The following is a 24,000-nucleotide window of genomic DNA, read 5'->3' on the forward strand; positions in this document are numbered from 1 at the left end:
GCGAAGCATTTGTGGTGCTTACTTTAACGAGACAAGACGCATTATTTTTATGCCAAGTGCTTCGACGCCATGTACCGTGCAGTTTGGTGCATATTCGTGTCATTGATTGCAGTGGCAAAGCAAGTGAGCAGTGATCACAAAGTGGTGCATCCGAATATACTGTCTTCAAAAGGCGTATCGGGTTACGCTTTGGAATTGCTTTTGACCAAACATGACTTCATAAGCCGTCAGCTGCAGGAGCTACGTGAAGATGTGCAAGAGCAACGAAAGTCCATCTCGGAAAATCAAGAGCAGTTGAGGCAAACACTTGAGCTGCTAGGCAAAATGCAGCAAGAGATGCTAAAACAACGGAAGGAGGCAATGAATGATCGACAGCAGGTTTCAATGTGGCAAGCAGAGGTTCAAACATCGATCAAGGCAAACCAAATCGAGTCGGCACGCGTTTTGAAGGAGGTTCTCCAAAATATTGCAACTAATCGAGCATTGCAAGAGGGAAGCATCGAATTGCTGAATAACTTGCAAGAAGAGATCAAACAACAAAAGGAGGATGAAACAAAGTGGCACACAGCGTCGCAACAAGCAATCACGGAAATACGCAGCAATCAGGAGCAGAGCTATGGTCTGGTGATCCTGGTGCAGGAGGAAATGCAAAGGCAATTGAAGGATATAGCGAAAGATGCAGAGAAGCATTCAAAGTGGCAAGCAGAACTCCACACATCAATAAGAACAATTCAAAATGTAACATCGATTCAACAACAATTAATTGCGGGAATACGGAACAATCAGGACCCGAGTTTTGATCTATTAAACCAGACGCAGAAAGAGGTGCAAACGCAGCCGAAGGAGATACCGAAACATCAAGAAAATCACTTAAAAGAACAAGCAGAGCTTCAGGCACCGATCAGAACAAAAAAAATGAAACAGCAAACATTTTTACGCCATTGTGAACAGGATGAGCTGGTTGGATTGTTATTTAATATCACTTCGACAGATTACTTAGCTTCAATTACTTGATGGATTATCTAAGGGGATTTGGAAACGGAGAGCTATGGCTGAGTCTCAAACATGAAATTTATCTTTTTTTCTGCAACAGGTAGAGATAATTATAACAAGGCTGATGGTAATTGTGCGAAGAAGTGGAGTGGAGTCTGGTGGTTCAATATTTGCTATTATGCTCATTTGAACGGGCTTTATCGAAATGCCAGTGGGATTCAAGCGGACAAAATAGCTTGGTACAATTTTAACGATGATTGGCAAGGCCTTAGCTATTCTCTAATGCTGATACAACCATTGAATTAGCAAACGACGCAAAGGGATACCAAGAAAACAGACAAATAAACTGACACATTTTTAACCAAAAAACTAGCAACACATATTTTCTACGTATGAACTCACCAATTTGATTTATTTAAGAATAAAAACATCAAGAACGTAATGCGCAAAACTGCAATGATTCATGCTAATAGTTTTATGTAACAATTGTGAGTTACGAGAGTGCGAGCACCTGATTGAGCGTTGAGCGACTCTTTAATTTATCATTTTGATTCGGCGTTCAGAGATACTGAAAAACACAGATTAGAATAGTATCGCACGTAATCGCGGAAAGCAATTCCAGTGGCGTTCCAATCCTCAGTTAATTTTAGAGTGATTCCTGAGGGTTTTCACCTCGTTAGGATGTCCCATTCGCAAGGATTTGTAAATCACGCGTGTAGCGAATGTATGGCGACTTTTTAAAAGCTGTGTCTTAATCATTTTTGTTTCGATTGAACTGAAAATTGGAGAGAATACTCTTAAAAACACAAATATTCATAGAAAAAAGTAACTCCTGATCCGCTCCCGACGGTTTTCTGAACGGATAGGAAACGGTCGATTCAAATGCAGTTTTCGACATTTATCGCAAGAGAGCACTGTGAAAGCGTCTTCTAGCGGTGAACGTTCGAGGTTTGATTTGAATCGGACGTTTTTGAACCGATTAGAAATTTCCGGAAAACCATCGTGGAGGGTGGGGTATTTTTTTTTTCTTAAATGCTGAACCTATCAAGAATATTTTATACAATTTTCAGTTCAATCGAGCCAAAAATGCCGTGGCTGTTATGCGAGACCTCTTGGGGTTCTAACTTGAATCAGGATTCACTCAAACAAGGACCGCCGGGGTCGGAATCTTCAGAAATGTGTCTCGCAGAAATCGATCTCCAAACTGATACCTCTGCATGCCGAAATGATGGATAAATGCTCCTCCATCGTGGCAAGCTGGAGTTCTGTTCCCAATCCGCGAAGAGGCCTCGCAACTGATGACTCAAGCCAGCAAAGAGGAAAAGCGGGCGGTCTAATAGTATCCGCCACAACCAGGGGATTTCTTCGTTAATATTACAAACGACGTGAAGAATGGAAAGAATATTGATTTGTATTTTTCTGGTGATCCATCACGCAATTACGATGGGCAGTGTTTTTGGTCCAAATCAAAAGACTTACCTGTTTAAACGACGAACCCGGTTTGATCATTTATAAATCCTTTACCGTAGTTTCATCACTTTTCCAACATAAAAATGCTACCAACAGTATAAAAATGGAAAAATTATCAAAAAATCGACGAGGCTAACTGGATAAACTTATAATCTATTAATAGAATATTGATTTGCATATTTCTGATGACCCATCATGCCGGTACGATGGGCATCGGACAAAGCAGCTTTCCGAAAACATACCTTCCTAAATTTGAAGCCAGGGATGAAGTTTTTAATTAATATTCCCCCAAAGTGGATCCAAACATTCTTGAAAAGTAGCTGTTTAGTATGACATTCATTTTAAAAAATTATTTCTTAAAAAAATCTTCAAAAATGCGCCTTTTTTGGTACCGAATTAACCTTGAGTGTAACTAACAAAGAAAAAGATTTTCAATTTAGCATTATCCACCATTCTAATTCATCAACAGCATGTAGTCCCACTCTTTTTGGATGTTTAACAAGTATGAAATTAATCATGAAAAATAAACAATTTTAATGTTATAAAAACTCTCCCTTCATTTGCAAAACAAACGCAAACAACGCTGCCATGCACGCTCAAACGGGCACCCAAACGAAATAAAAACCCGAGAGAACACGAGAGAAGCCACGTTCCACAGGTGCACTTAAGCCAGTCTGTCCATTCATCTTGACATTTTTCTGGACATCCAGGTGCCGGTGAAGCTGGTGCAAAGTGTAAGACACTTATTCCAGGAAGATTAGTGGATAATTGAATTGATGAGCAATCTACTGCAGAAGCGACATCGTTGAAGTCGTGTGGTTGTGAACATTATAGCAATCCGGTTAGATTTCCTGGTTGGAAAACTATTTAGTATTCTTGTCAGGTTTTACATTGAAGAGCAATTGCTTCGTCAAAACTAATCTGAGAAAGAAATGTAAAAGAGTTCTAACCCAACCAATCAGCACACCCAATAGTTAACTCACCAGGGAAGATTCAACTGCTATCATTGTGTATGTGTTGTTTAGCAGATATGTTGGCCGGCAAGCCAACGATTTGTCATAGCGCTGTCTGAATGACGCGATCAGTATCAAAACAGGTTTCGAACGAAAGTAACATCACACCGTCTGTTTGAACAACCGGCTTCTAATGGCACATGTAAACAGTTCTGCTTCAGCGCTTGAATCGACGCCACCGATAGTGTCAGTTGTGATCAGTAGTTTGATTCCTGCTGACAATGTTCAGTCCAATTTGGTTGAAATTATTAGTTGTTTGCTATGTGTTGGGAACGATCAACGCCCAGACTAAGCTTCTCGCCTGTAGCTACAAGCATCCTGGTGCCCGTGAAGCAGGCTACCTGCCAGAATACATTCCCTTGGAGGAGTGCAGCCATGTGATCTTTAAGGAATTCCGCTTTCCCAAAGTCGTTGGGCGTCAAATGCAGTTTCACGTGAGTCGTTAACAGAGACAGTGATGTTGAGCAGCAACTGACCTCTTCTCAATTACTCTAGGACGATGATATGCTAGCGTTTAGTAGCCTGGTTTCCAGCTTGCGTAATCGATCTACTGAGGTGTTTGTTGTGGCCTCGGTTCGTGGAACTCAGAAGGACTTTTCGGTCACCGGTGGTGTAAGTGTACGTAGACGCGCGTTTGTGCAGCTCATAGGAACACTGCTTCTGGAGCTAGATGCGGATGGTGTCGAAATCAACTGGATTTCTCCCGAAACCACCGATCGGAGCCCGATGGTGACGCTTCTTCAAGACCTACGACAGATAGCGACGTCAGTTAGTCGTAGTGCCAGGGGTCGTAATCGGGAGCTTTGGTTTCAAGTGTGGAATCACGTTAGACCGATATCGAGCGTATACAATGTGCCGGAAGTGTGTGAGCTGACTGATCGCATCATGATGAACGCCAAAGAGTATCCCATAGGCTTCTCACATGCTCCCATACACACCAAACCAATTGATCTGCCGACAGGAGTCAACATACCGAGCTTGGATTACTACAAGAACGACATTGTACGTCAAGTGTTTCGTATTATTTGTGTCTTGTGTTTAACATTTGTGTCTTGTGTTTTACAGACCGATTCCACTCAGCAATGGATCGATGAAGGATGCCCGCCCAAGAAACTTTCTCTCTCAATCGCACTGTACGGCGTTCAGAAGCAGTATCAGCACGTATTTAGCTTTGAAGTTCCAAGTGGTGTTGATGTGAACACAAAGTATATCCCTTACAGTGAGGTAAGAATAGACACACTCTTACATGCGTTCCGTACCACCAACTGATTGAAGTGATTGGTTGCACATTTTCAGCTTTGCTTGTCCTACCTCACCAATCAGTGGACATTCAACTGGGATTCTTATGGATTGATGCCATACGCCACCAGAGAACTGGGGAATGCGCTTTTTGACCGTGTGAGCTACGACAATGTCCACTCACTTCGCTACAAAATGGATCTCGTGCAGGAAAAGCGTTTGGGAGGTATTCATCTAGACTATGTGCATTACGATGACATTTATGGGCGTTGTGGCCAGGCGTATCCACTGACGTCGTACCTTGCGAGCAAATTACGAACCATTCCCTCAGATATTAGCTTTGCCATTGAATGGAGCCAGTGAATTCAACACTTTCCGTAGTGTTTGCAATAAATAAATCTAATGAAATGTATCCAATACTTACTTTTGCGACTTAAACTAATTTTTTATATGATTAGGTTCTTAAAATTCTACATTACAGCCACATACCCGCTATGCTATGCTTATGCTTGTGTTCATTTTTTTTATTTTCATATTTTTTATTGCTTATCCAAGCTATTCACGAAGACAAATTGTTTTCCATTCACGCGTTTCTTGTCGCATTTTATTGCCTCCAATCATACTCGAAGCCTCAGCCACACTAGCACGTGCGAAACGAAAACAGGTTCCCGTGCTTACGTCACTTTATAAGATCAACAGAGAATCTTTGGCAGGCATGGTTCGGAATGGACAGTTCTCATCCGATTGTCAACTGGAAAGCATCGAAAGTGTTTATAAAATAGGAAGTGGTTGGTCTGAAATGAAGAGTTTAAGGTTTCTTTTGTGCGTAGTCTTGCTTCCCTGCGTGGTTAAAGCACAAAATAAAAAGTTCGCTTGCAGCTATGATTATCCAGGAGCACCGGAAGCAGGTTACCCTCCAGACTATATCCCGCTCGAAGTGTGCACCCATGTGATCTTCAAAGGCTTCAAGTTTCCCAAGATCATCGGACGGCAAATGGTGTTTCACGTAAGCATAAATTAGCACTTTGTATTCAAGTGATCAATGAGTCATGCTACTTCAAAATAATGCAGGATGATGACAAGCTAATGTTCAGCTCGCTCGTATCCAGCATTCGGAAGCGTTCCAGCACGGTGGTAATAGTGGCTTCAATTCGCGGAACGCAGAACGACTATTCCGCTATGGCTGCCATCGGTCAGCGAAGGAAAGCGTTCGTGCAGCTGATCGGTACGTTGCTGCTGCAGTTTGATGCCGATTCGGTGGAGATCAATTGGAATACGCCGGGAGGAACGACGGAGTTTGGTGGATCGGACTTTGATCGCATCTCGATGGTGAACCTGCTGCAGGATCTTCGTCAGCTCGTTACATCCATAAAGCGTCAAAGTGCGATCCGGGAACGAGAGATCTGGTTTCGCGTTTCGATCCATCCGAATGCGATCACCAGCTCATACAATGTACCTGAAGTTTGTGAGCTAGCTGACTACGTTACGCTCGATGCCAAGGACGTGCCGTTAGGGGACTCTCATGCTCCCCTACATACCAAGCCGATCGCTCTACCATTTGGCTTCAGGATACCAGGGAACGCACAGTTCGTGTACGATTTGGTAACAATCTTCATCAAAACGGAGTGAAGTCAAATATGCTGCTAATTTCTGCGTTTTCCTTCGCAGACCGATTCTACTCAGCGCTGGATAACTTCGGGATGTCCGCCAAAGAAAATGCTTCTCGCGATCGCACTCTACGGCATCCGGAAGGAGTATCAAAGCGATGGGAATGGTTTTTTCGGGAACCATTTCATGGGTTGGAACGAAGATGCTCAAAATCGATTACCATATCGTGAGGTACGTAGTGGCGTTGTAAAGGATGGAATTTGATGGACTTAATTTCACGTAAATTAAACTCTTTTCGGTTTTACTTCCTGGCCAGCTATGCCAATCGTTCCGGCAGTACCGATGGACGTTCGGATGGGATCCGTATGGGTTGATGCCGTATGCAATTCGAAGGCTCGGTAATGGACAAGACCAGCGAGTCAGCTATGATGACACCACTTCCCTCAGCTATAAAATGAATCTGGTTGAGGAGCAGCGTTTAGGTGGAATATACCTGGACTATATTCATAACGATGACATCTATGGTCGTTGTGGCCAGGCGTATCCTCTGACATCGTACCTCTCGAGCCGTTTGCGTACCATCCCGTCCGATATTGGATTTGCCATCGAGTGGAGCTAGCTACTACATACTTCTGCACAGCAACTATCGAAACAATACACAAATCGATAAGGCGCAAAAGAAAATAACGTTTTGTAATAAAAGTTCCCCACAGTTTAGTCCCAAAATCGTAAAAGAATCCAAATATTTACTTAACATGCTTTATCTAACGATCGTTTCTCTCAAACCACATTCCTCGGCATCAATTGATGACAATCAATGCTGATTCGATCGATCACGCATATCAGGTGGCGAAGAACAGGTAATAATGTGCAAACCAGTTAGTCTGTGTTTGCGAACCGGTTTTGAGAAACATTCTAACGTCAGCCACGATCACTTTTAGTTTTTGGGAGAATCTCATTTGCATCTTAGCATTTGCTAGATACAAGCCTGCTAAAGACACCCGTTGATCGTTGAGGGAATAATCAGGAACGATAAATGGATTTCTTCGCGATAGCTAGCATCCAATCATCAGTGCGTCTAAAGTGTACTCCTTGAATTCAAATTCATTCATTATCCATTCTAAGCTGACGCGAAATTATGCAAACGATATCACTGCAGTGCGAAATGGCCACCATCTCCGCTACTCAAAGGTGGCTAGTGTTATGTTTAGTGCTTTTAATTGGATTCCCGTTGCCAGCAATGGGACCCTCGGGTCTTAAGTTGGTGGTGGTCCTTTTTTTTGCAGCTGCTTCTTTTAATTTTGCAATCGCGGCTCCATGCGAGCCACATCCGCGGCGATGGTGCAAATTAGCAATTAATGTTGCAGAAAATTAAAAAAAATACCATTCCACAGTAGGAAAAAATAGAAATCATTCTAAAAGGCATTATGTCCTGATTTAGAGGCATCGAAGGACCCATTATGAGGATGGGAATGTTTTTTCTCTCTATTTTTTTGGAGAAAGTCCGAGCAATTAATGCAAAAGTGTTCCATATTTACGACACGCCACGTTGGCGAGTAATTATTGGGGACCAATTCTCATTTACAACGAACCATTGACTTTCTCCTTCGCTAGTGCGATTGCTTGGCTGCACTAGGAGAAGTCAAACCAAACGGTATACGGTCACGATAGTGGGCTAAACACTTTAAATCCTTCACATTTGCATACACAAACAATTCAGAGCAATTCGGAAGGGATTTTCCACCAGCTACCAATCCAACACGCGAGCCATTACTTATCTGTGACAAAATGGAAACTCGCTTCGATCATCCGCCAAGCCAATGCAGACAGCTCCGGGCGGTCGCGCTCTGGGGGACGCGCTTTCTGAACTATTTTCACTCCCAAAGGACACCCAAACGTGCGGTGGATGGATTTGCAGCATTACCCGTCGCCAACCACAACGCTTGTTCGCTTGGATCTGACATATGGAAGCTACCAGCTGACACCACTGGTCGGGGTGGGAAGCCAAGGCGGGCGCCATTCAAAAATCATGTTTACCGAATGGAATTTTAATAAATTTTATTCAAATTTCATAATCGTACATCGTGCTCCGTGGCGCTCCGTTCGGCCCTCTGGCGAAAACAAATTCGTGTGTCAGTACGAGGCATAAATATATAAATGTATTTGCACCATGTACACACATAAATCCCACCACACGCTGACACGTTAGCAGCAGCAGCAGCAGCAACCCAGAAGGATCTATGTATCCTAGCGCATCACACCGCAACCCACCCAGGGTTGGTGGAATATGCAAATGCAAGCGATCCTTCGATGCCTCTAATTTGCCTAAACAAACATTGATTGAAATGTCAGTGGCGCCTCTCGTCAGCGTGCAACGTTGGTGGCTGGCTCTTTTTCGATTCGCCAAACACCTTCTCGCCTGCTCTCTCTCTCTCTCTCTCTCTCTCTCTCTCTCTCTCTCTCTCTCTCTTCGCTTCGCTGCACTGGCACGACCGGGGGATGGGAAACCAGAAGCACCCGGACCCCGACCGTAATGACTTATTACGGAGATATTTATTTATGTATGCAAATTAATCAAAACATAAATTGACTCGCGCACACTCTGCGCCTCGATGAGACAAAACGGAAGCGGAAGTGCGGTCGTGCTGCCCGTGGATGAAATGAAACAAAAGATGAAAAAAAAAAGAAATGAGAAAGCCACGGTTTGGTAAAAAGTGTTTGTAGGCGTTGTTTGCGAGCAAATAATAAAATTTACCGTTCCTTCCTTTTGATGGCTTGCAAATGGAAGTGAGGTTCGGGGCACGTCTTTTCGTGGTGTTTCGAGCTCCATGGGAGGTTTTATTTGGAAAATTTTTTTCCTTCCATTTTTTTTAAATTGGTAAGTAAGTAAATGATCTAATAAGAAATATACAAAATTTAAATTTCATCGAGTTTTGTTTTGAAACACTGAGTAAATTGCGTTATTTGTGTTTGATAACATTATTGCTTCAAAACCAAATCTTTCTACCTTCTTTCGTTTCATAAGATGAACAAACTGGGATTGTCACATGCATTTTTTTGTGAAATCATCGTATTTTTTTAAGAAAAGATTCATTGTGTATTATAAACAGTTAACGTTTTTATCAAACAAATCATAAAATTGCATTGTTTCGATAGACGATATTATCAATCAAACAAAAAACTTTTCGCAAATAGCTGTTCACGCGACACGCGGCATACACTGTGCCAACAATAACATCACACCAACACATTTACGCAAGCCGAAGTTTTCCGAAGTTTCCCGAAGTTTTCCACCCTTCTCCACCACCCCCATCGAAAAAAAAGACAAAAAAACAGATAAAAGAGGAACGAAAGAGAGAGTGAGAGAAGTGAACGAACTGACCAATCAGAGTGCTGGCCCGTTTGCTTCTTCTTCTTCCTCTCTGCCTCTCCGCTTCGGTTGGCGCCATTTTGGCCGATTTCCAGTTCCGGCTGTTTGTGTGTGCGTGGTGCAAAGGTGTGAAAAAGAAGAAAGCTCCGGCGTGGAGGCGCCCGGTTCAGGCCAGGCCTATCTTCAGTTCATTCATTCATTCGGTGCAGTTCTCGAAACTCGAAGGCTCGCTGACCGGCGCTCGAATCCTCGCGGGTTCTCCTCGCTGGCACGCTTTCGCGAAGTAAAGCGCCTCCATCCCCCACCACTACCATCACCACCGCTGCGTTTCCGGTTCCCTCAACGATTTCCTGCTGGGTTTGAAAGTGATTTTCGTGTTTTCCATTTTCGGTATTTTCGGTATTTCGGTAAATCCGTCCGGTAAAGGGTGCCAAGGGTTCCAAGGTCAGCTCCTGAACGATCGGTGGTAAGGAAGGAAGTGCTCGTGCTCGTGGTGTACAGCGCAGCGTGCCTCTGTGTGTGCGATTAGTGTGAATTGCCGTCGGCAAAGCGAAGTAGCCCCGTTGCCAAGTGACATTCCGGTTCCCGTGATGAGTGCGTGACGGTGACGTTTTGTGGACACTTTAGTGATTCGTCCACCCGTCGTCCGTCGTCAGAGACCTTGCCAGTTTGCCGCACGTGTTGGCCCGGGAAAAAGCCGACAAAATTGAGAGATACAAACGGAAACGGGAACCCGCGAGTGGCGTTGGATCCGCGTCCAAGGCACAAACGAACCGGCGAAACGCCCCGAAGCGGATGCTACTGGAGACGAATGGTGCGACAGCGAAGGGCCGAAGTGTGGGGACGAAGGGTACGGTGCTCGATGCCGGACCGGTGACGACGACGACGACGGCTAATGCTGCGACGGTGGGTGCTGCTGCTGCTGCTGCGGCGGCCGCCGCTGCTGCCCTTGCGGTCGCCAAGGGAGCGACGGACTTTTCGATTGCGGCGATCATGGCACTGCGGGAGGGCTCCAGCAGGAGCCCTCTGGAAGCAGTTTTCGTAAGTGGCAAGTTTGTTTTCGATTTTCTCCTACCAATTCCATCGGATTCTTCTTTTTCTTCTGCTACATGCTTCTTACCACTGACCTGAAGACGTTAGGCTTGAAAACAACTCAAAACATATCGAGCAACTCAACAAAAAAACTGCCCAATAAGTGCTCTCCTGGTAGTCAATTGGAGGGAAGAAAGATTTACGTCGTTAATTGAGAGTTCCAGAGATGAATACGCTTTGCGTTTGAAAGATAAGAAGACATTTTAGGGACCCCAAAAGTGACCTCGAAGACACTAATTATGCTCTGCAATCGACCACAAAGCGCGCTGCTTATCACCGCACTAATTGGCGTTGACGGACGCTGGCCTTCAGTTTGTCCTTCGGAATTTCCGTCTCGGGCCTCGGGAGTAAGTCAATCAGCGAGAGAGGGATTAAGGCAAATAGACGTTCTGGTTGAACGAGCATGCGGCGTCAAGAGTGAAACCAGCGACCAGCCCGAGTCGAGTCCGATCAAAGAGGTCTCGCACTGGCTACCTCCGCTGGCTGACCCTCTCGGGGAATTCCATTGATCCCCTCGGGTCCTGACGTAGCATAAGCGTGGTGCGCGCGGTGCACGGGGGTGTAATGTTGCAACACTCGTGGACACTTAATTGAATTGCGTCAGTCTAGGACCACCCACCACCGCGGCCAGTAGTGGTGCGGCCAGTTGATTGAGTTCGTGGCCTGGCATGGTTCAGGTTGGCCCGGCTGTGGGCTGGTGGCGCTGCCGCTTCGGTCTCGGACCTCCGTTTGCCGTTTTAATCGAGCCGATAATCTATTTAAAATTGATTTATACACACGCTGCGGCTGCGGAATTTGCCTACCAACCGGTGGACTGCGCGGAATGCAAACAAGGCGGACAGTAGCCTGTCATAATTCAGGCTGCAATCAGCGACCTGCCCTGCCACCTAGCCTGCCAGCCAGCCAGTTCGCGCCTCAAAAGCGCCTCTAATGAACTCAGCGGGAGCAGAAATTTTCAACAATTCCGCTGATTTCGAACCCGGTGGCCACCGCCTCCTCCTGCACCCCGGTGATTGGTGTCTGATGGTTTAATGGCTGCAAGGAGCATGATACGTGAGAGAAAGGGAATTTGAGGCCGGCGCGCGCCCGCGCACCGAGGCGCCATTCGTAATGGGGGGTGGAGTGGTTTTGGAGGCTTATCTGAATTGGAATGTGTTCAGAAGATTGATCTAGAGAAGAATTTTCAATAGAATAGAATAGATATTTGATATACTTTTTGTTGAATTTGAGTTTATTTGATCTAGAAAGCTTCTTGTTTATTAAAAGACAAAGACAAGCTATTACTAGCTAACATAATCATGTTCTTAATCTCTACTTTTAGTTTATAAAAAATAAAACAGTATTTAAAATTTTGATTAATCGACTCTTTCTTAATTAAATCTCTTATTTAAATATTTTAAATCTGAATAATGTCTACTTCATCATATAGAATTTACATTTTTAAAGGGGAAATTTTCAGCACTATGTAACATTCTTTATCTGCAAGCATCCAACACACTTTAATCTGGCCAACACGAATGGAAAATGCGAACCAGCGACGAGCTAGGCATAAGATGAGGCAAAGGTCATTACTGAACTGTCATTGTGGTGATTGTTGATCTTGACACACAACACAATGATGGTTCTAGGAAGCCTCAAACTGCACACATACTCACATAAACCCTCTACAAGCGACCGCTAATCTAGACGCATCTTCAAAATCATCCAACAAACATCTTGACTTCGCTCCCTGAGAGCTAATCAACGAGCGCACCGCGACGGCGGGAGTTAGATAAACCTTCTCCGACCACAAACGCCCTCCGGAGCTTATGCGAGCAACGCCCGTTTGGCCCGGGGAGGTGGTGCGAACAGTTCGCACTTTACACAGGTGCCCATCATTACCATTATCGTAAATCGGCGTCCCCGAAAAAGCCGCTAGACTAGAGCCAGCCCCTTGGCCAGAGCTAGGGCAAATCAGATTGCTCCAGACCGAGCCGACTCGTCTTGGAATTACTTTCCTGCCCTCAACACGAAAGGAAGCTGATGAAACTCATTTAACTCTCTGCCCCACCCACGCACCAGCGCCAGGGGGTGGCAAGTGGTTGAGTAAAGAATCGGAAAACGGAAAAGAAAAACAAAAACCACCCCATCTCAACCCTCCCCTTCGAGCGATCGAAAAAGGGTTGTGGTACGTTCCGTTGACAGCGTGGAGCGGTTGGTGTGTGGTGCGTGATTGCGTGCGTGGCACGATGCGTGCCGTTGAAGGTTCCCAGCGGAAGCCAAGGATTTCTGTAGCCGACGATTACAGTACGGAATCGATTCCCTTTTGAACCCGAGGGTTCTAGCTGCGATGAAAACTAAAACATCCTTTGAGGGGAAAGAAGGAAAGCCTCCAAAGAAAGTGTTGAAACCCGGTACGGGATCGTAAAAAGCGGGTAAATCCTTCCGCTTTTCCGATATCCAACCATTTCCTCCCTTTTCTTCGTTGGCGGGTGTGCTGGAGGCGCTGTTTAGTCGATTGCTGCGCTCGATACAATGTTTACTTACGCCACTCAACCTACGTTTCCCCTCGTTAGCATGTATAAGACACGCACAACTTATCGAACGAACAAAACAACGAATCAAGCGATTTGGTATAGTATATATGGGTACGGGCAGCTAGGCCTTGGACCCATAAAAATGTCAATTAAAAATGAGTTGCAGCGGTCGCGATGGCGGGATGAGACACCAAGCGAAAGTTTGCGGGTTGGTTTCACCTCCCAAGGTGTGATAAATACTCTCGCTTTTAATCGAAAGGCTCCCCGGTAGCCGCTGCGGTTTCGAAATCAATGCTCATCCATTTTCATGAAATTGTCTTCCAACGATCACCGGTTTTTATTGGACTGTTTTTTTGTTGGCCATCCATTTCTGTCTCATCGAAATGGAGTTGGAGAGGAAGAGAAAAAAGCGGTAACAGAGTTACAAAGTGATCTCAACGGATCCGATCGAACAGTAAATGCTATTTGCTACCAGCTCGTTTGAGCGCCAATGCTTAATTGTGGCAACGTTTTACATGCCGATTAAACAAACGAAAACAAAACGGCCAAATGCGTGCAGTGCGTGCAGCATAACAAAAAAGCTGTAGCTTTCCTAATCCTCTGCATTAGTGTGTCCGACGTAAGACTGGCCGGTTGAAGATGGCCACAGCGCCACAGCAAACCATTCCATTCAATTGCAAATATTCATGTTTTGAAATTAAAGCAACAAAATAACACACACAAAAACGTTACTCCGTGTGTCGTTTGCATAAATATTTCACTTATCCTCTGCCACCTTCTCCTCCTGGTGGCCTCATCGCTGAACGCCGATCATGAATATTTTGTTGTTGGCTGGAAAACCTGTTTTGGATGGACGCTCCGATCGGACGTTGGTTGGAGTCCATGCTGGTGGTGCGGGGGGTGTTTTTTCTCTCTCTCTTCTTAGTTATGCATTTATGTTTCATCACATCCCAACCACCCATCCCCTGTCGAATGCTCAACAACGCACCATTCGGAACATGTGCTAAATGTCTCTATTGTTCCCTGAATGTGTCTGCGCGCGCGCGCGCGCGTCCGAGACAGACAGCATCTCGTTAGGTGGTAGAAGGAGGTAAATAAAAAAATGCTTCCAAAATACAACAAATGCACACGGGGAGGGACCATACCCCACACGCCACCTCGTCCTCTGCTGTGGGCTCCCAAAAGCCACGCAAGCGCCCTGCGTAATGGCTGGTGCGTATTTTGTTTTTTATTGTTTCACGCCTAATTTAATGTATTCCGGGTTCCCGTTTCGGGCGCTCCAGCAGCAAGCGTGCAACAAAAAAGGTGGCCCCACCTTCCCCACAAAACCGGGGCGCCGGACGGAGCAGGTGACCCGCGGTAATCGGAATTAATTTATGCGTATTAATGTTTGATTTATTAAACAAGCCATAATCGTCGTGTTAATGGAATATTTAACTAGCCGCCATGTGCCAACCAGGCCGATCGCTGGGTGCTGGGTTCACCCTCACACTCGATGTGGAGCGTTTTTGGAATTTAATAATTTAAATTTAAATAGTATTCCAGCAAACGGATGCTTTCTGTTGCCGTTGGCCGTCGCGCTAACACCCTTTTTTGTGTTGCTTCCCGCAGGATCACAAAATTCATCCGTCGGCGATCGGCTGTCGGAGCCGGACGATGAGGGAGATGTCGATGTGGAGGAGTGCAGTGACTCGGAGGAACCGAAATCCTCCGACAGTGGCCGTGTGACGCACTCGCGAACCACCGAAACACCCAACAGTGGCTCGGTATCGGATGAGGAACGGTTAACTCCGGAACCGGCACAGGTATGTTCTGGCACGAAAAGAAGTCCATTAATCTGTTAGACACTGACGAGCGACACTTTCTTTGATAGAAACGTCCTACCATCGTCGGATCCTGCAACTCGGAGGATCTGCAACCGGTTCAGTGTCATCTGGAGACGAAGGAACTGTGGGATAAGTTCAACGAGCTCGGTACCGAGATGATCATCACGAAGACAGGAAGGTGAGTTGCTCTTTAGTATTACAGAACAGCAAACTTCTTATTGATCGATCAAAGGTTGATACATATCTTCAATTTCATTTGTATAACGCGATTTTAAAGTGATTACTAGACCACAAAAGACGACCTTTAATTTAAAAATATTCACTATCATAGAGCGCTTATGTTAAGAGCTTCTGTTCCTGTTGAAGAAGTGTTGAAGATTGTCTCTTAGATGTTCCATGTCAAGAGTACCAAGAATTCTTGCTAGAGGGTTCACAAAAGGAAGCTTTTTCATGCTCCAAAACGTAAAGACAATTTTCAGAAAGAGAATGAGATTAATCTACACATCATACGAGCAAGCATGATGTTAATGCGGATCTAAGGGAACAAACATGACGAACGAGTTCATGAGGGTCGTTCAAAAAATGCCCAAATATTTGAATGATTGACAGGAATCCCAATCCTACCAGCATGAGAACACTTGGCAGCATAATCGTGCTTAAACTGTCCCATCATTTCATGTTTCAATTAATGACTGCACATTTGACACTTCACCCGTTCTATTGGAATGAAAAATGAAAGCGAGACATCTTGCCACGAGCTGCAGTGCATCATCGCACACTCCAACCATCCCGTTCCCTTCTTTCCGCATCGTTTTTTTTGTCGCGAAAAATTTATCGCCATCCCCCCGGCACGTTGGCTGGTTTGGGGTGGTGGGGCCATTTGTTTTCAATTTGAAAATTTAATGCCTTGTTTTTCAGTTTGATTTTCAATTACTGCGAATTGGGCAAGCGCCATTGCTTGAGCGCTCCCCAACCACAGATGGCCAGAGCATAAAAACAAATAAACGGAATCCAGGGACGGACGGTTGCAAGAAAAATGGCACCAACGAGCATCGATTTGACAGCTTGGTTCGTGAAAAATGGAGTAACGGAGGCCGTGGACCTAGCGCGGGCGCTTTGAATAAATGCACAATCTGTTGCATACGCGCCCTTTCGGTACGTTGTGCGTGCGACACAGATACACCTGTGTTCCTCGTGGTAGTAATGTACCAGAGCGTTAGAGTTTATGAAGGATTTAAGGCCACTCACACCGTCCGCTGGTACACGCGAGGTGGCTCATGATTGACGGGAAGATTGGAGTGACATTAATGTTTCATGCCAGACCAGGCAACGATGTTTTCAATTTAACCAAACGCGGGAAAAATGGTGTCCGTTTGCGCCACTACTCGATGCTCGATGTAACGAAATGCAATTAAACTGCCAACCAACTCTGAGGTTCATCAACAACAACTGGAGCAACAGCAGCAGGTGTAATTGTTGCTCGAAACAACTCATGTGCTGTGCTGTGATCGATTACTCGGTGAAGGCGAATGCATTTGATAAGCATTTGCATTGCAGTCGTTTCTTCCATGTTTAATCATGCTCGAGCGTATCAAACTGCTTCATCGTGAAGGGTGCAAGGAAGAGCAGAACAATGGCAATCCAGCAACAGCAGACGGTGGCATTCCCGGGGGCTGTCAGCATATCACCTCGCCACATGCTGGTTTTAGAAGCCAGATAGCAGCTCCGGTGAAACAAACAACGTCCCTCGTTGACGCACCCACGGGGACATTAACGATCCGAGTGTTGAAGAAATATAAAAAAATCTGTTTTTTTCCTGTTCCTCCCTGGGGCTCACTGAGCCACCCGTGGTGCACTGGCAGGGGTTTTGGAGGAGGTGGACTGTGATCCCCTTAATTAGGTGGAAGGTGTTTATAATCGACACGAGGCTTTCGAGGACCCCCGGTGGTCGTGGGCCGTGATTCCTGTCCCCGGCACCCAAGTCCGGATTTTAATTTACGTGCGGCCTCCTCCACTATCCTTTCCACCTTCTTCTGGACCCCCGAAAACCGACGAGAGGACCCGCGATCGGAATGGTGCAATAAAAAATTAATAAGATTACGTTTATAACACCGCGACCGAGCGCCCAAAGCGTATGTGTGTTGACCGGTGTCCTCTCGCTGCTGCTCCTGCTGCTGCACACGGTTTGTCACCTTAAATTGCTGATAAGCTTTCCGGAGGGGAGGCTTTACTGTCGGCTCGGTAGTAAATTTAAATTTAATTAAACGACGCAAGGGGTCGCTGGTGTGGTGTGGTGTGGTGTGGAGACTGATTAGTAAGTGCCAGACGTCGATGATCGCGCCGGAAGACAACGAGCACGCCACGCTGAACTGATAGCCCATCGCTGCGCGCAGGCTCAAGTTTTATCGAGCTTGATTTATGCGCTGACTGGGCATTAAAATCAAATTTGTTGTCTCCCTCCCAAAAAACCCTGAAGCATGATTACATGACGAAAGATTGAATTCCTTGTTCCCATCGGTGAGCAGCGCTCTGTTTGAAAACATTTTGATGAGATGCGATTTGATTTAATTGATTAAATCGTTAGCAGAGGTGTGATCAAACAATATGGCGTTGGATTTCTCAGCTCCCCTCAAAAAACAAACATACCCAGTTGTCTATCACAGCATAAAGCAACGAAGAGACACTTCATAAACGAGTTAGCCAGGGTTATCGGGATCGGATCTCGATACGGAATCGAAACAGGGATTTAATGCGATTAGAGCTGACTGACTCGGCACAGCTGATTGGGTTTCAGGAAGCATACTGGAGCAGCTTCTACCATGAGCTAGAAGCTGTTAACATGTGCTGCCACTAGATAATGAAGTAGATAAACAAAACTCGAGGCTTCTGATGGCTTCACCAAAAACGGATCTTCGAACGAGCGCGTATTCGATTTCATCGTTCCCAGAGAGAGCCCCCCCGAGGGCACGATAATCAATCGCGAATCGATCTAGCATTCGCGAGCAAATAACTTCTTTCCTTCCGACACATTTTCAATCGCCATTCAGCGCGTGGATGTGTCTGGCTTGGCCTCCCGTAAAATGGTTCGATCCGTATCGGAACGAAATGGCCTCCTTTACGACTCCCTAGAGAGAGAGAGAGAGAGAGCCGCGACCAGCAACGATGATGATCGCGTTCAACCGACGCTGCTCACCTGGATTCTAGGGGGAACAGAGATGCTTCTGCCAGCGGACGATGCCAGAGACACCGACACTCCAGAGCAGCACAAACCGAGGCCGTTGGTTTGGCGAAATGCGCAGAACGAAATGCGAGACTTGATTTATGGTTCGCTGGCTGGTTGGCTGGCTCGTTGGCCAGTCTGTTATCTGTCGTAGTATCTTCCAACTGGCTGGCTTGCTGGCTGGCCGGAACGTGGCAGGTGGTCACCTCGCCGGGAGCGCCGTTTCGATGTGCGATGTTCTCATACATAAACATCGATTTCGGGCGTGCGTGCGGTTGCGTGCGTACGCTTTATCGGGCTTTAATTAATTGAGATTAGTTTACTGTCGCCCCGAAAACCTCGAATTCCCCGATCGCTCTCGCCTGATAAGCGCTCTTGCGGTCGCGTTGCGTTCCAGCTAGTGTCCGGTTACCTGGGTGTGCTCGACACACCCGGGAATTGAAGGAGGAAAGCCATTGATTGGAGGGGAGGAAGCCGGAAAAATTATGCTGATTGAATTGTTGAGCCATAAAATGGCCAGCAGCAGCCAGTCTTTTGGGGCCAATATTCATCCACCATCGACGGACGACGGCCTGGCTCGGTTGTCGTTCGAAAGCGGCTTAAAGGCATTCTCGATTGACGTTGGGTGGCGCCCTTGGGTTGCATTCCTCTCCACCCAGGCGGGTGCCATAAAGCCAGTTCGATCATTTTTGCATCCGGCGTAGCGTTGAGCGGATCCGCTCCGAAGCCAGCAAATCTTTGCCAAATGAAGCTATTTGCGTCGAGTCGATACGCGACGAGCCAGAAGCTTGCCTCCGAGGGGGTCGTAAATTAATTCAATTGCAGCCAGCTTAGCCCAAAAGCCAGCTTTTTGGGAGATTTTCCTTGTGCTCCTCTTCTGGACTGGCGATCGATGCGGCGAATCATGGCAAGTGAAGTGACACCGACGATCGACGGTGCTTTCGCTTCACAGAATGTGCGATCCTCGATGAAAGGTGGATGGCATTAGGAGTTGACTTCTTTATAACAGCTCACTCTCGCGTGGAGCGCTATAAGCCGCAGACCGTCGCCAGACAGTACGTGCTTTATGACTTTATTGCTCGGGCCCGGGCCACACCGCAGTGCCAGTTCGTAATTTGTGCTGGATCCTGGGGCGATGCTGTGCTGAGCACCGAGCACGTCCGCTGATTCGCTCATTAGGAGTGCTCGCTGCCAAGGGGTAAACCACGCTCCATGGTCCCTTGGTTGGAGAACTGCTAAGGCGAATGCTACAATAATGATAGCCTGCGATCGTTGCTCGTGTGGACGGCTTCAAAGGGCTCCGTTGGTGTGCGGGGCGCCCTGCGGCTGCTAGAACATCAGCAACATCAATCTTCTTCCCAGCTGAAGACAGCTTAATTAACACCCTTTTTGTTTGTTGCAGAACGACCGAAGACCGTCGACTGGCTCCAAAAACCTTGTGTCAGTTCTTTGCTGGCTGGCTTCTCTTGGAACAAATCCCGAAGCCTCTCGCGAGGTTGACCTCCTGAAAGGGCTCGTGAGCGCGTTCGCTGCGATCATTAATTATCCTCCTCCCATGCATCGGTTACTTGGGACTCTGGGAGTCCATTTTTGGAGGCCATTCTCTCACTCACTCCTGCGTGCGAGAACACGCAATGTTAACAAAACGTTTAACGGCCCCCGGGAGGACACGATCGATCGATCGATCGTCCTCTCGTTCGTTTGCCACCTCGGAAGTGTGATGGAACAAATCTCGAAAAATGTCATGCCAAAAGGTCTACGATCGTCTAGGACAGCAACGGGCTGAAATCCACACTCCGGTGCGTCCGTAACCGATTGGCCAGAAGTGACATAAATTATGCAAATACCACCGCTCGATCGAGCGAATCGATCGCCTCCGTCGATTCAAGCTCACCAGCGCTGGTGCGGAATGGGGTGGGATGGGGATGAGTTCGATCGCGCCATCGATCGCACCTCGCTCTACGAAATGCGCGCTCATTATCTGATTAATTTGTAAATTCATTAATTTTCCATATCTCTCCGTGCTGATCGAACAGGAGACGGAGAAGGAGGAGGGGTTTTCGGTGCCACCCTCGATGACAACGCTTGGTGGCCGTGCCTTCACTCCGTCCGCGCGATTGATCGCTGAAAGCGGATACCATCCGTGGTGGTGGTGATACTGACCACCAGAGCGGGAGAGAGAAACGGATGAGGTGAAAAATCGTCTTTTGAACGAGTGTTGACAAAGTGTTGATCGAGTAACGATCGAACATAAGCTTCAGCTCCCCGCCCGACCTCCGGGGTCCGAACTAACAACCTAACCGTTTTCGTTCGGTTCTGACACCGTTCCGAAGCTTAAGCCACCGGACGAACCTGTTCCGTCATAAATAACAACCTGAAACGCGGTTGTCAGCGAGCCAAGCCATCCCATGTGAACCCTATGAGGCCAATTCGATGGTGCTGGTGGTGCTGGTTAGCCCTCACAATCCGCTGACAATAGACATTCCCCGTGGTGTCTGTCTGGGGCGTCGAGTAACGTTTGTCCTTAGCTGCTGGAGGTATCGAGGCCATTCTGGACGTCTGGACGTCTGTGCAACTGTCCGTATCCTGTTACGCAGTCGGAGTTCCCCGGATCCCTGACCGTTACTCTCTCGGTGACACTATCGCGTCGGTTTGCTGTTGGTGCTGAGAACGCAGACTTAGCACACAGTGCAAATGGTTTATGCTGTCGATTCCGTTTGATAAAAACTCCCTGAACCTACAACTCATCATCATCGGTCTCAATTAGAGGCCCGGGAGTGAGGGCAACAGACATTGTCGCAGTTCCCGTTTATCGCGCCCATAATCGCACACCTTTCCGGAGGGATAGAATTGTCAGGCGGCTCAGCGCGGACTTCAAAAGTAACGCGTTTGTAACCCTTTCCTTTGTTCCTTTGGCGTACGTGCGGTGACAACGTTTTGGGTGCACGATTTGCCAGGTAATTTAGATTTGAGGTCACGATCCACTTTGAACGACACGATCCGACGAGGGACCAGGGAAGTGTGAACGTGTCTCACCGGGTGGCAACGGGGGGATTGTGAGGTTGCAAATGAATATGCTACCGACGCATGCGAATCGATCATTAGCACCACCACCCTCCAGACATCTGGTATGTTGCTTCGCCCCCCCGAAAAACACAAAATCCTTCATCCAGCTGTTGATTGTCTGAGAGAGAGAGAGAAGTAAAGAGAGGGAGTCGACCAACCAAGACGACGATGAACTTAAATGAAGTCATTTTGGTCAAATTCTTGGCCATGGCCGGGTCTGGTCTTTTTTGTTTTGTTGACTTTTACTTTCAGCAGGACCTCTAAGCGTGAGATCGATGACTCATTGGATCACGAACGAACTTTTTGAGGGGGGGCGAGCGCCATCTCCGGAGGCCATCGTTACTTTACGACCGTATCCTTCAAACCGCGTTCAATGTCAACAAACTGTCAGCAACGAAAAGTGTTGTGTGGTGGATGAAGACATTTAGCCACCCGCGCGAAAGGACCACCACCACCAAAGAGCCCTTTCAACAACCTTCGGCCCTTAACACTCAACCAGGCGGTTGGCCAAGGCTCACCAACTGCTCCGGTTGACCTACACCGAGCAAGCGCGACACGCAAACTCGTAATCAACGAACGGCAACCCTTTTCGATGACATTTCAGGCTGGGTGACTCCTACGCACTCCAATTCGCATTCCACTGGTCGTCGAGAGCCATTTTGGGGCGACGGAGGAGTTCTCCTCTATTTGGAAGAGGAAGCGAGCGAGCGAGATTAATCGCACCAACGGCTAGCGAGGTGTATTCTCATCATAAATAAACATCTACTTAAAATCCCGCGGGGTCCGCGCGAGGACTGTCCGCACGGAGAGTCCCGGGTCGTGGCCAGACCACACGGGATGCCACGGGGATCTGCCGAGAGAAGAGGCCGAGTGGTTGTGTTACGCGGGCGGAACAAGAATAATGACTATTTTGACGTTTCAATATAGAAACACAAATACAAGAATAACGATGGCCATTTGTAACGCTTCCACTCGCGGGGTATTGTTAAGGGAGGGTGTTTGGGACCTCATCTTCTGCCTTCGTCGGGGCGATGCTGTAGCAGCAGCATTTTACGTGACTTCTACCTTCCTTACGGGAGCCACCATCAGCGAAGATTCACGCTCAAAATGGTAATAAATCGATTATTCTCACCTCGACCTCCAGTCTTGCAGTCGGTTTTGTTATTGTTTGCGAGGAAAAACGTCCGTTGCTTGTGGTCCTGAATCGGGAAGGCCCTCTAGGGCGATCTGGAGGTGTGATATCATCCAAATCGATGCTGACCACCGGCATAACCGGCATCGTTCGCTGTGGGACAAAACGGCGTTCCGGCTTAGAGGCGCAACCCCCCCCCCCCCCCCCCCCCCCTCTTCGAGTAGGAGGTGTCCCTGGTCGGCGTATAATCGTATTATCCTCAATTTTATATTTTTTGGGAAGTTTTCCAATTAATTATTGTTTGGAATTTTAATTTCGTTCCTTGTGCGCGGCGACCGACGACAGGTCCGGCGTGAAGTTTCTTAAAACTTCCTTTGGCCAAAAGATAGTCCGGTGATGCAGTGTACAGCGCACGGGAAAGGAGCGCACCATTTGAAACATTCATTTTTATGACCACGCAGCAAACACCTCCGGGTGCGAGCCAGGGCGTGCGCGCGCTCACAGCAGGAACCACCTCGAGGAGTCGCCCGCTGGCCGACGACGACAACGACAACGACACCACCACGACTGCGTCCGTCCGGGTGAAGGGATAAATATTGTCACCTTCGTCGTCGACCGGTATGACAGTTGCAGCTCCGTGGGGGGTTTCGTTCAACACACGGGCGGCCCCTTAGGCCTAGCCCGGAGAGACCACAAACCCGGCAGAAGTATGAAAAGTTGCACGAAAGTGTCTTAAAAATGTTTTCGAATTTATCATTCGACCAGCAGCAGCAGCACCAGCACCAGCAACAGCGACGTTCTGTTCTCCAAGACGAGAACGGTTCAATGTCCATTCCTCTCTCTCCAGAGACCAGTGCTGTATGGGTCCACGAAGCGGACCGAACCCGTAGACCGAAGTGTTGAAAGAATGGCTTGACCACCCAGCAGCCCACACGCAAACGGTCCGCCGCTCGGGACCGGCCACCCGTGTCCGAGGCTTCGAGTTGTTTCCGTTGTCTCCTCACGCACCTCGCCTGCTCTCTCGGTGAAAAATTGGCTAAAATTAGGGGTCTCGGAACGCCGTATCGATGACTGACTGACAGATCGACCTGAAGGTTTGAGGTGAGATTCCGGGAACACGAACCTTCGAAGACGATCCATCGCCCCCCGGGCGACACCCGGGGTTTGTTGGTGGACCTCATAAGAACGGTGATTAGAGACTCCGTTCGGAGCGCGAGCGGTTGGCATGTGTTTTTTTTTTGTTTTGGTTGATGACTTTTCAAAGTGTTAGAAATGTCGGCGGCGGTGGCGGCGAGGACCAGCATCCACTTTTTTTTTTAACATATATAAGGACGGACGAGCCGTATGTTTAACCAGCATCCACTTGATTATCATCAATTTCCGGTGCGAGGGGCGCGAGTTAAGACATTTCGATCATTAGCGGGATAATAGTATAATGCCCCGGAGGTCCCTATG

The 24,000-nt window shown here is 47.2% G+C and overlaps 4 protein-coding genes across 4 annotated transcripts in view; all 4 read left to right on the forward strand.

Moving 5' to 3' along the window:
* The first annotated feature begins 69 nt into the window (after window positions 1–69).
* LOC126577269 (cancer-associated gene 1 protein homolog) lies at window positions 70–1,241 on the forward strand. Its single transcript, XM_050238765.1, has one exon. It carries the CDS (start codon window positions 70–72, stop codon window positions 1,012–1,014), a length of 945 nt encoding a protein of 314 aa, XP_050094722.1. The 3' UTR covers window positions 1,015–1,241.
* A 2,404-nt stretch (window positions 1,242–3,645) lies between these two features.
* On the forward strand, window positions 3,646–5,123 carry LOC126568976 (endochitinase-like). The gene is made up of 4 exons (XM_050225711.1): window positions 3,646–3,910; window positions 3,972–4,478; window positions 4,542–4,700; window positions 4,773–5,123. Exons 1-4 carry the CDS (start codon window positions 3,698–3,700, stop codon window positions 5,076–5,078), a joined length of 1,185 nt encoding a protein of 394 aa, XP_050081668.1. The 5' UTR covers window positions 3,646–3,697; the 3' UTR covers window positions 5,079–5,123.
* Window positions 5,124–5,514: 391 nt separating this feature from the next.
* LOC126577276 (endochitinase-like) lies at window positions 5,515–7,019 on the forward strand. The gene is made up of 4 exons (XM_050238779.1): window positions 5,515–5,721; window positions 5,787–6,317; window positions 6,384–6,554; window positions 6,640–7,019. The coding sequence occupies exons 1-4, from the start codon at window positions 5,515–5,517 to the stop codon at window positions 6,940–6,942; spliced, it is 1,212 nt and encodes a 403-aa protein (XP_050094736.1). The 3' UTR covers window positions 6,943–7,019.
* Window positions 7,020–9,927: 2,908 nt separating this feature from the next.
* The window catches only part of LOC126581647 (T-box protein H15-like), a 40,472-nt gene continuing 26,399 nt past the window's right edge, over window positions 9,928–24,000 (forward strand). The window contains exons 1-3 of the mRNA XM_050245453.1: window positions 9,928–10,741; window positions 14,913–15,106; window positions 15,175–15,305. Of these exons, the coding sequence (XP_050101410.1) occupies window positions 10,489–10,741; window positions 14,913–15,106; window positions 15,175–15,305 (578 nt within the window). The 5' untranslated portion in view covers window positions 9,928–10,488. The remainder of the gene's footprint in view (window positions 10,742–14,912; window positions 15,107–15,174; window positions 15,306–24,000) is intronic.

This window comes from Anopheles aquasalis, chromosome 2 (assembly GCF_943734665.1).
Source record: "Anopheles aquasalis chromosome 2, idAnoAquaMG_Q_19, whole genome shotgun sequence".
Classification (NCBI taxonomy): domain Eukaryota; kingdom Metazoa; phylum Arthropoda; class Insecta; order Diptera; family Culicidae; genus Anopheles; species Anopheles aquasalis.

What these genes read in the sequence shown, in the direction of transcription:
- LOC126577269 (XM_050238765.1), top strand. Translation starts at nt 70, where the DNA reads ATGTACCGTGCAGTTTGGTGCATATTCGTGTCATTGATTGCAGTGGCA.
- LOC126568976 (XM_050225711.1), top strand. Translation starts at nt 3,698, where the DNA reads ATGTTCAGTCCAATTTGGTTGAAATTATTAGTTGTTTGCTATGTGTTG. An exon ending in ATTACTACAAGAACGACATT is followed by an intron (nt 4,479 to 4,541) that starts GTACGTCAAGTG and finishes TGTGTTTTACAG; the next exon opens with ACCGATTCCACTCAGCAATG. An exon ending in AGTATATCCCTTACAGTGAG is followed by an intron (nt 4,701 to 4,772) that starts GTAAGAATAGAC and finishes GCACATTTTCAG; the next exon opens with CTTTGCTTGTCCTACCTCAC.
- LOC126577276 (XM_050238779.1), top strand. Translation starts at nt 5,515, where the DNA reads ATGAAGAGTTTAAGGTTTCTTTTGTGCGTAGTCTTGCTTCCCTGCGTG. An exon ending in CACAGTTCGTGTACGATTTG is followed by an intron (nt 6,318 to 6,383) that starts GTAACAATCTTC and finishes TTTCCTTCGCAG; the next exon opens with ACCGATTCTACTCAGCGCTG. An exon ending in ATCGATTACCATATCGTGAG is followed by an intron (nt 6,555 to 6,639) that starts GTACGTAGTGGC and finishes CTTCCTGGCCAG; the next exon opens with CTATGCCAATCGTTCCGGCA.